This window comes from Vulpes vulpes, chromosome 1 (genome assembly GCF_048418805.1).
Source record: "Vulpes vulpes isolate BD-2025 chromosome 1, VulVul3, whole genome shotgun sequence".
NCBI lineage: Eukaryota > Metazoa > Chordata > Mammalia > Carnivora > Canidae > Vulpes > Vulpes vulpes.
Window position 1 is genome coordinate 55747622 of NC_132780.1, and position 10739 is coordinate 55758360.

The window sequence follows — 10739 nt, forward strand, 5'->3', positions numbered from 1 at the left end:
TGACATCAGGAACAAGGAGAGTACTGTCATTATACTAGATATCCTAGTCAGTTCAGTAAAACAAGATTAAAGAAATTATAAGGATTGGATTTTAAGAAAGCCTACTATTCACATATGACAACATTGTGATCCAAAAATATATATATAGCTAATCTTTTAGAATTAATAAGTGACTTTTGTAAGTTTTCTGGCTGCAAGGTTAATAAAAATAAAACATTTCTATATTCCAGCAGCAAACAAATAAATAACAAAATTTAAAGAACAATAACATTCAGAGTAGCTTTTTTTAAATTTTATTTTATTTATTCAGGAAAGACAGTAAGAGAGAGGCAGAGACACAGGCAGAGGGAGAAGTGGGCTCCATGCAGGAAGCCCGATGTGGGACTTGATCCCAGGATCCAAGGATCATGCCCTGGTCTGAAGGCAGATGCTCAACTGCTGAGCCACCCAGGTGTCCCTCAGAGTAGCTTTAGAAAAAAAACAAAAACAAAAACAGGAACAAATCAAAAGGCATGTCAGGATTCTACATTGAAAGCTAGAAAACAACACTGAGAGAATTTGTTTTAAAAGATTTTATTTATTTATTCATGAGAGATACACAGAGAGGGGCAGAGACACAGGCAGAGGGAGAAGCAGGCTCCCATGCAGGGAGCCCAGTGTGGGACTCGATCCCAGGACCCCAGGGTCACGACCTGATCTGAAGGCAGACGTTCAACCACTGAGCCATGCAGGTGCCTCCAATACTGAGAGAAATTAAAGAAGACCTAAATAAATGGTGAAATAGAAATATACCATGTCCATGGAATAAAAGACTCAATATTGTAAAGATTCACCTCTCCCCCCAAATAATCCACAGATTCAATGTAGTTCCAAAAGAAATCTCAGCAAGTTGGTGTGTGTGTGGGGTGTGTGTGTATGTATCAACAATCTTTGAAATTCATATGGGAATGCATAGTACCAGGAGGAACTACTATAGTTCCTGTTCTTTGTTCACAAAGAACAAAGTTGGCTTATACCTACCATAAAACCTGTTATAAAACTAATTTAAACAGATGCTTTTTGTACATACAAGGATAGAGAAACTGACCAATAGTGTTCAGAAACATCCAAAATGTAGGGTTATTTAAGACAAACATGACGCTTTTAGTGCATTAGGAAAGAATGGTCTCTTTATTAAGTATATGTATATGTGTAAAGTCAATTCAAGATGAATTCCAGATATAAAAGTTAAAGGTAACACAGTGGAACTGTTTGAAAAAAAACAGGAGAATATATGGTCTTGAAGTATCAAGGATTTCTAAAACAGGACACAATGATCACTAACCATAAATAAAGAAATTGATAAATTGGACTGTAGTAATAACTTCTATCAACACATAACTAAAATAATGAAAATGCAGCCTATAGAGGGAGAGATTATCTCAATATTTATATCTTGATAAAAGACATAGTTAGAATATATAAAGAACTCTTCCAAAGCTGTAAGACAGACAACCCAGTTAAAATAAATGGGCAGAAAACTCAAACTGACTTTTCCGAGGTTATTTGAGTGGCCCAAAAAATATGGTTGAAAAGCACTGAATCTTTTTAGCCATTAAGGAAATGCAAATTGAAATGACGCCTTTTTATTACAGTCCCACAAGAAAAACTAAGATGAAAAAGATAGAATATGTCAAGTGTTATCAAGGGTGTGAAGCAACTGTAGCTCTCAGAAGAGTATTAATGGGAATATAAGGTGGCACAATGGAAAATGCCCACTATCTGCTAACACAGAATGTCACATACCCTGTGACATAGTAATTCTATTCCTGTGTGTCTGTGGTTGACAGAATAATGGCCTTCCAAAAATATCTGTATCCTAAGCCGTGGAACCTGTGAGTATGTTACATCGTATGGTCAGGGAGACTTAGGTTGTAGGTGAATATAAGGTTGATACTCAGCTGACTTTAAACCAGAGGGATTATCCTGGTGGGTGGGCCCAGTGTAACCACAAGGGTCCTAAAAATGCTATAGAAGGATGCTGAAAAGTTCAGTGTCAGAAAAGGAGGGTTAGTGACAGAGTTTATGCAGTGTGAGGAGGATGTAACCCATCGGTGCAGGCTTTGGAGATGGAGGAGTGTGGCCATGAGCCGAGAACTGTGGGCAGGCTCTAGAAGCTGGAAAAGGCAAGCAAGTGGACTCCCCTGGAGCCTCCAGAACAGAATGCAGCCCTACTGAGTTCTTGATTTTAAATTAGTGAGTCTTTTGTTGAACTTTTAACTTACAAAACTATAATAGAAGGCTGGAGGCATCATAATTCTGGACTTCAAGCTGTATTACAAAGCTGTGATCCTCATGACAGTGTGGTACTGGCACAAAAACAGACACAGAGATCAATGGAATAGACTAGAGAACCCAGAAATGGTTCTGTCATCAACTCATCTTTGACAAAGCAGGAAAGACTATCCAATGGAAAAAGGACAGTCTATTCAATAAATGGGGCTGGGAGAATTGGACAGCCACGGGCAGAAGAATAAAACTGGACCACTTCCTTACACCACACACAAAGACAAATTCAAAATGGATGGAAGACCTAAATGTGAGACAGGAATCCATCACAATCCTAGAGGAGAACACAGGCAGCAACCTCTTTCACCTCGGCTACAGCAGCTTCTTGCTAGGCCCATCTCCAAAGGCAAGGGAAACAAAAGCAAAAATGAACTATTGGGACTTTATCGGATAAAAAGCTTTTGCACAGCAAAGGAAATAATAAAACTAAAAGGGATAGGAGAAGGTATTTGCAAATGACATAACAGATAAAGGGCTGGTGTTCAAAATCTATAAAGAACTTATCAAATACATCACCCCAAAAAACAAAACAAAACAAAAAATCTAGTCAAGAAATGGGCAGAAGACATGAACAGACATTTCTCCAAAAAAGACCTACAAGTGGCCAACAGACATGTGAAAAATGCTCTGCATCACTCGGCATCAGGGAAATACAAATCAAAACCACAATGAGAAACCACCTCACACCTCTCAGAAGAGCTAAAATTAACACGTCAGGAAATGTTAGATGTTGGAGAGGCTGTGGAGACAGAGGAGCCCTATTACAGTGTTGGTGGGCTTGAAAACTGGTGCAGCCACTCTGGAAAACAGTGTGGAGGGTCCTCAAGAAGTTAAAAGTAGAGCTGCCCTATGACCCAGCAATTCCACTACTGGGGATTTACCCCAAAGATACAGATGTAGTGATCTGAGGGAGCACCTGCACCCCAGTGTTTATAACAGCAAAGTTCCCAGTAGCCAAACTATGAAAGACCCCAGATGTCCATTGGCGGATGGATGGATAAAGATGTGGTGTATATATCCTAATACAATGGAATGTTACTGGGCCATCAAAAAGAATGAAATCTTACCATTTGCCATGATGTGGATGGAACTAGGGGGGATTATGCTAAGTGCAATTAAGTCCAAGAGAGACAGATACCATATGCTTTCATTCATACGTCTTTTAAGAAACAAAATAGATGAACACAGGGGAAGGGAAGGAAAAATAAGATAAAAACATAGGGAGGCAACCATAAGAGACTTTTAACAGTAGAAAACAAACTGAGGGCTACTGGAGGGGAGGGGAGTGGGGGATAGGGTAATAGGGTGATGGGCATTAAGGAGGGCACCTGATGTCATGACCACTGGGTGTTCTATGCAATGGATGAATCACTAAATTCTGCCCCAGAAACTAATAACACACTATGTTAACTAGATTGAATTTAAATAATAAAAAACCCTAATATAAATCCAATAGAAATATATACAAATGTTATCTACAGACAGGTTCTAGAATGTTCATAGCACCATTCATAGTAGCTAAAAACAGGAAACAACTCTAAAGGTCCTTAGCAGTGGAAATGATAAATCAGAGTAGAGAAGTTTTTTTTTTTTTTTTTTTTTAAGATTTTATTTATTAATTCATGAGAGACAGAGAGGCAGAGGCAGAGGGAGAAGCAGGCCCCATGCAGGGAGCCCAACATGGGACTCGATCCCAGGACTCCAGGATCACGCCCTGGGCGGAAGGCAGGCACTAAACCCCTGCGCCACGCAGGGATCCCCCAGAGTAGACAGGGCTAATTGAACTATCATAATGGCTCATGTCATCACACTAGGATAGTTGGATGGACTCATTTTCAATATAGAAATTACCTGCCAAATACTGAACAATTTAAGCGTGGTGCTGGCAGTCAGGTGGACTGTCTTTGTGGTACTGGACATAAAACTGAAATACTACTTCATGCAGAAGCTTACTGTTGGATAAACATATTGAGTATTTATTAAAAGTTAAATCATGCACGGAAAGGATTCTCACTAACTTCAGGATGTTGGCTGCGGCTGGAGAGAGAAAGAAGCCGGGAAGAGAAGGGAAAAGGATGACAGAAAAGAGTTCAGAAATCAATGTGGCAAAGTGTTAACATCCGCAAAATCTGGGGAGCGGGTACATGAGTTTATTATTTTCTGTGTATTTGAAATATTTTGTAATTCGGAAAAAGTTCTTAACAGCATAGGCGAATCCCGCCAACTGTAATACACACCTGCTTCCGCAGTCAGGCCTTGACTCGGTTTCTGTGCCGGTGGCCTCTTTGAAGTGGCGGCTCAGCAGGGAGCCAGCCGGGAGCCAGTCGTGCCTTCACATCCTGCTTTTACCGCGAGGATATTGGAGGAAACCGCAGCCGCGTCCGGGTTCTGGAGTGCGGGTCCGGTGTCTGCGCTCCCCGAGCTCTGGATCCCCGACAGGCTAGCCCCTAGGCGGGCGCTCCTGAGTCCCCTGGGTGGGAGGCGCTGGGCCCCGCGGAGCCTCCTGCTCCGTCCTGCTGGGATGGTTTCCTCTGCGGAGCCTCTACCTCCTGGCGGCTCGCACGGGGGTGCAGGGGTCCGTGGTGGGAAGCCACGGGTTGCCTGGAGGGCGGCGCTGGAGGGCGGGCGGGAGGCCGGAGCTTGGCGGCTCGGCTCGGCTCGGCCCGGCGGAGCGAACGGAGGTCGGCTGGGCCCGTGGGCGCCCCTGCCCGTGGGTGCCCCTGCCCGTGGGTGTCCCTCCCTGTGGGCGCCCCTGCCCGCGCGCGCCCCTGCCCGCGGCGCCAGGCCCCGGGGTGCCGGCCCACGCCGTTGTGCGCGCTCCCTGGAAGCCGGCCCGGTCCGTGTGACGCGGACGGGCGCGGGCTGTCAGTGTGTTGGCTCCCTCATGGTCCTCTTAATATGTTCTTGTCTCCAGCCTCCTGTTACTTTGTTCTTAGTATGGTGCGGGGCGTGCACCGTACGTGCCCGTCGCGCGCTCCTCAGTGAGGCCTGGCCCCACGGCGGGCCCCCTTGGCAGTCGGCCTCGGGGAGGGGCAGCGAGGACTCGAGGGCGCGGGCCGGTGCCCTGCCTGCTGCCGGTTGGCCCCAGGGGCCTCGCCAGTGCCGTGAGGGCCGGGGCTGGCGGCGGGAGGTTACCCTGGATTGTCGGGGGACCTTCAGGCAGTGAGGACGTGAGGCGGGCTGGGAAGTGAGCGAGGAGGGGCGTGGGGCCCGCCGGGGAGGCCCGTAGGGGGAAGAGCCCCCGGGGTGCGCGGCCCCGCGGGGACCCGCTGAGCTCCTCCGGCAGCCCCAGGAGCCAACGACACAGGCGGCGAGATTTTTAAAATGTTTCTTGCATTTTCTAATTGTAAAGGGACATTGCTCGTTCTAGTAACCGCGCCCCCGGGGTCGTGCTGACCGCTGGTTAGGGTCGGTCGGGGCGGGCCGGAGGGTGGCAGGCGCCCCGCGCCCCGAGCGCCCCGAGCGCCCCGAGCACCCCTCGGCGGCTGTCCAGTCCGGGGCTGTGCGGGACAGGAGCTGCAGTTCCCTTCCCGAGGCACCTGCCAGCGCTGGGCGTGCTCTCTTCAGGTCTCTTTAAAATAGATACTTTTTTATTTTAAAAAACTAGGATCATACGGAGTATAGTTTATAAAATGATGGCGTTCTATCATTGAATATACCCGAAACCATGAGTCTACCAAGTACAAGATATTCCATCCATACGGATACACTAATGTATCCTCTTCTGGTGCTTTCCCGTTTTTCCTTGTTATGATTAATGTTGGGACAACTGCCTTATACACAAGGCTTTGCCACATTTCAGATTATTCCCTTAGAATGAATCCCGTGAGCAGTTCAAGTACTTCATCAAGGGTAAGAAAATGTCCAGAGTCTTTCATACGTTAGTGCCACCTTATCCTTCAGGAAAGATTCGGCCCCTTTATCCTAGTGCCAGCAGCCGAGGAGCATCTGTGCGAGAGCACCCTGTCCTATCAGGGGTATAATCTTTTAAAACCGCTTTTCTCATTTTGATAATGAAAAATCAAGTTTTAATTTGCATTTTTAAGAGGTTTTTGCTAATGCAGAAATGTTCATGTTCATTGGTGTGCGCGTGGGATTTGTCTGCAGTTTTGTTTCCTGTGTTTCTTTGGAAGATCAAGGGTTTAGCTGTGCGTATGCGGGATGAAACCTGCCTGTCTGTGCGCAGCAGTGGTGAGCCCCGGCCTGGCGTGGGAAGGGGCGTGGGAAGGGGCGTGGGAAGGGCGGGCGAGCTACCGGGGGTCGCCCTGCCCCAAAAATACTAGCTGAGTCCATACAGTGCCAAGTGCCTGCACAGGGACACGGGGACAGCCTGGGGTCCTTCCAGAGCCCTGACTGCGGTACGCCCGGGTCCGGTAGGACTGTGCGTGTCGCCGCCACCCCCGCGGGACCACTCGAGGGCGAGCAGGGGGTTGCGAAGCTTCCCCCCCCCACCCCCGCCCCGCCGCAGGCCCTGCAGAGGTGAGCCCGAAGGCGGGGCCCTGGGGCCTGTGTGCTCCTTCTGGGCCTTGGGCTCCTGGGGTCGCTTTGTCAGGACTTGCGGGGACGTGAGGTCGGGGAGGAAGCTGGGCTGAGGCCGCAGTGCAGGCACCCCTGCCCAGGTGGACCCCGCAGGGACTGTTAGCTCACATCGCGGTGGGCTTGTCCTCCCGGTGCTTACCGCCCTGTAAAAGGACCCAGCAGTTTCTGGGCCCAGACTACAGTTGATGGAAATGACTGTTTCTGCACTGAGGGGGCGCTTGGTGGGATGAGCACAGGCATTATACTATATGTTGGGAAATCGAACTTCAAGTAAAAAAAAAAAAAAAAAAAAATATATATATATATATATATATATATATATGTAGCAATAAAATCAATGTTTCCAAACTTTAGATTTATGACATTGTATTACTGTTACTGTATTGGTGACAGGCCTTCCTTAAAATTTGAAAATATTTGTGCTTTTACTTGTATTACACAGTATTCCTTACGTTAATCTTAGATGTGTCTGTGTTTTCTGGTGTTTTTTAAAATTTATTTAAACTCAGTTTGCCAACATTAAGTCTAACACCCAGTGCTCATCCCATCAGGTGCCCTCCTCAGTGCCTGTCACCCAGTCACCTCATTCCCTTCCTCCTCCCCTTCTGTAACCCTTTCTGCGTTTCCCAGAGTTAGGAGTCTCTTACAGTTGGACTTCCTCTCAATTTTTTAAAATCAACTTGGCTATATTTACTTCAGGCTTATCTATAAACATGGTGTGTATGTCTCTGAGGCAGGACAGTACAACCATCATTTGTCGGGATTCCCGGTGTAAGTATAGTTCTTTCACTTTCAGTACTTTAGGGATCAAGTCCTTTTACAGGAAACCACTTTATACTCATCTTGTAGCAGAAACATTGCTGTTACTCCTAGTGACCCTGCTGTCAATGCAGCCACCTTCCTAGAAGCCAGTACCCATAGCTTACAGTATGTCGGGCCCTGTGAGGCCACAAAATATACACATCTATATTCCAAATAAAAGTGTAATACTGCCCTGTGTCTGGGACTGAGGCAGATTTCACAGTGATGGTTTTTTAAACACACAAATGCAATCCAGGATTCCTTCTGTTTAGACGAATTCTGGCAAATATATTCTAAGCACCTTTATATATTAACTCACTTAATATTCCTAATTCTATGGCATAAGTACTATTATTCTATTTTATAAACAAGCACACTGAAGCCCAGGGGTAAGTAGTTTAGTCTTTCTCATCATCTTTATACCATGAGTCTTTTTCTTTGCTGTATTTCGGGGTGTCATATGCAGCCCATCTGTCGTCAGAGCCCGGCAGTCTCTGTTAAGCTACGCACTTTGCATCAAAGGCTTGTGGTCTCCCAACACAATTACTTACAAGAGTTCACGGGTGCCTGGGGGTCCCAGTGGCGAGGTTTGCCTTTGACCCAGGTCCTGACCCCGGGTCGAGTCCCACATGGGGCTCCCCGAGAGGAGCCTGCTTCTCCCTCTGCCTGTGTCTCTGCCTCTCTCTGTGTGTCTTTCAGGAATAAATAAATAAAACCTTAAAAATTTTTTTTGTAAAGCTCAGACATGACCTTGGGTCCACACTGGAGGTTTGCACGGTGATTGCTCAAGGTGTGCGGTCACCCACCTACCGGCTGGGCCCCACGTGGGGTTTGTGGTGTCGGGCTGCCTACTCGGCGGGCTGCGACTGCTCTGTGGTCTTCCCCAGGGCCAAGGAGGGGCACTGGCCCCCGTGTCCCCCGCCCCGTGTCCCTCCCCGTGTCCCCCCCCCTACCCCCCCCCCCCCGTGTCCTCTCCCCACGTCCCGGGGAGGCTCCGGCACACGCAGTGGCCGCCCTGCCGGGGTCCAGGGTGCGGCCTCGCGGGGGTGTCTGGGGCTTGTTTGTTCCCCTGCAGGCTGGGGACATCGGTGCACGCCCCAGGGTCGCCTCCCCAGGGTGGCCTCCTGGGCTGGCTGGAGCGCTGGTGGCGTCTTGACCCCGTGGCCCACGGCCCTTTCCTGGGTCCCGACGGACTTCGAAGGGAGCGCAGGGCTTGCTGGCTCCGCCCGCGGCCCCCAGCCGTTCGGCCCCGTAGGCGGTGCTCCCCGTGCTCCCCGAGGGCTCCCTCTGGGCTCCCCGCGGGCTCGCGCAAGCACCGTGAAGACGCCGGACCAAGAGCCAGTTCTTGAGAGCCATGGCCCTTGCCTCGCCTCCGCATGTCCCCCGCAGCGTGACCCGACCTCTCGGCCCCAGCCTTTGCCCTCGGGGCCCGTACTCTGGGGGCGGTCAGGCGGGCGTTTAGGAGCGAGGCCTTCCCCCAGGCCCGGCCCCGGCGCGGACTCACTCACGGAGGTTCGCCCTTGTCTTGCAGGCTCATGACCGCGGACGGCGAGATCAGGTTCGTCCACAGGGAGATGGGCATCGTGCCGAGCTGGGGCGGCGGCGCCCGCCTCGTGGAGCTGCTGGGCGCCCGGCAGGCCCTCAAGGTGCTAAGTGGCGCCCTCCCTCTGGACGCCGCCAGGGCCCTGAGCCTGGGCATGGTGGAGGAGGTGCTGGGCGCCTCGGACGAGGCCGGCTGTCTGCAGGAGGCGCGGGCCTGGCTCGGGCAGTTCACCCAGGGGCCTCCCCAAGTCATCAGAGCCTTGAAAAGGTCGGTGTCTTCCGGCAGAGAGCTCTGTTTGGAGGAGGCCTTACAGATGGAAAAGGAGCTTGTAGGAACGGTGTGGGGTGGACCTGCGAACAGAGAGGCCATTGCTAGGAAAGGAAAATTTAATAAGTAGGGGGACAAAATACCAGGGCTCAAGGGGAGCTCCAGTGTTGGACACTCACAGGCGTTCCACCAGAATTACTTTAAAGGCTATGCTGTTTGATTTTTTGTTTTTTTTTTTTCAATCACTGACTTACTGATCTAGTTTTCCGTATATTTGGGTAATCATCAAGTAATCTGAAACATTTGGCTAGAATATATAACACTTTTGGTCTAAAAATTATAAGTTGCCACAGTAATTCTTACACTGTAACCAGAGACCAGTTTTTAAAAGGAAACACCTTTCCACAAACCTATCCCTGGGTTATTTTTCATACTACTTTTTCTGTCTTATCTGGAAGTAATTTACAAAAATAACGTACTGAGATTTGCACTAAAGAACAAAAGTGGAGAGGAGTCAGGGACAGGATAAGAAGAGGTATGATTGGGGACCCCTGGGGGGCTCAGCGGTTTAGCACCACCTTCGGCCCAGGCCGTGACCCCTGGGTCCTGGGATTGAGTTCCATGTTGGGCTCCCTGCATGGAGCCTGCTTCTCCCTCTGCCTGTGTCTCTGCCTCTCTCTCCCTGTCTCTCTCATGAATAAATAAATAAAATCTTAAAAGGTATGATCAACCATTTTCTTCAGCTCTATCTAGCTGGGAGGTAATAAAGATTTGGGGAGGGGCACCTGGCTGGGCCAGTCATTGGGGCATGTGACTCTTGATCATGGGGTTGTTGAGTTTGACCCCCACACTGGGTGTAGAAAGCATTTAAAAACCAATAAAAAAATAAAATCTTTATAAAGAATTGGGGAATGGCTCGTTTTTTAATTTTTTAATGGCCCCTCCTTCAATAAAAATGCTACTCACCCCCCCCCCCCCCCACGAACTTGGGAGTCTTATTTGATGTTTTAATAATTAGTTTTCTACTTTAAATTACCTACTAGGGGCCCCTGGGTGGCTCAGCGGTTGAGTGTCTGCCCTTGGCTCAGGGCATGATCCTGGAGTCCCTGGATCGAGTCCAGTATCAGGCTCCCTGCATGGAGCCTGTTTCTCCCTCTGCCTGTGTCTCTGCCTCTGTGTGTCTCACGAATAAACAAAATTAAAAATAATCACCTACTAAACAATTGCCATCTTGTGGGAAGTCTATGGACTATAAAATTTG

At 48.8% G+C, this 10739-nt stretch overlaps 1 protein-coding gene across 7 annotated transcripts in view; it reads left to right on the forward strand.

Annotated features, from left to right (window-relative positions):
• ECHDC1 (ethylmalonyl-CoA decarboxylase 1) overlaps positions 1-10739 on the forward strand; it is a 61311-nt gene that overhangs the window by 34890 nt on the left and 15682 nt on the right. For 6 of the 7 annotated variants that reach the window (XM_072764723.1, XM_072764719.1, XM_072764712.1 and 3 more), the window contains one exon: positions 9200-10201. The exons of the other annotated variant lie outside the window; for it this stretch is intronic. In XM_072764723.1, the coding sequence (XP_072620824.1) occupies positions 9200-9608 (409 nt within the window). In that variant the 3' untranslated portion in view covers positions 9609-10201. Of the gene's footprint in view, positions 1-9199; positions 10202-10739 lie in introns of those variants that run through there. 7 annotated transcript variants of the gene reach the window in all.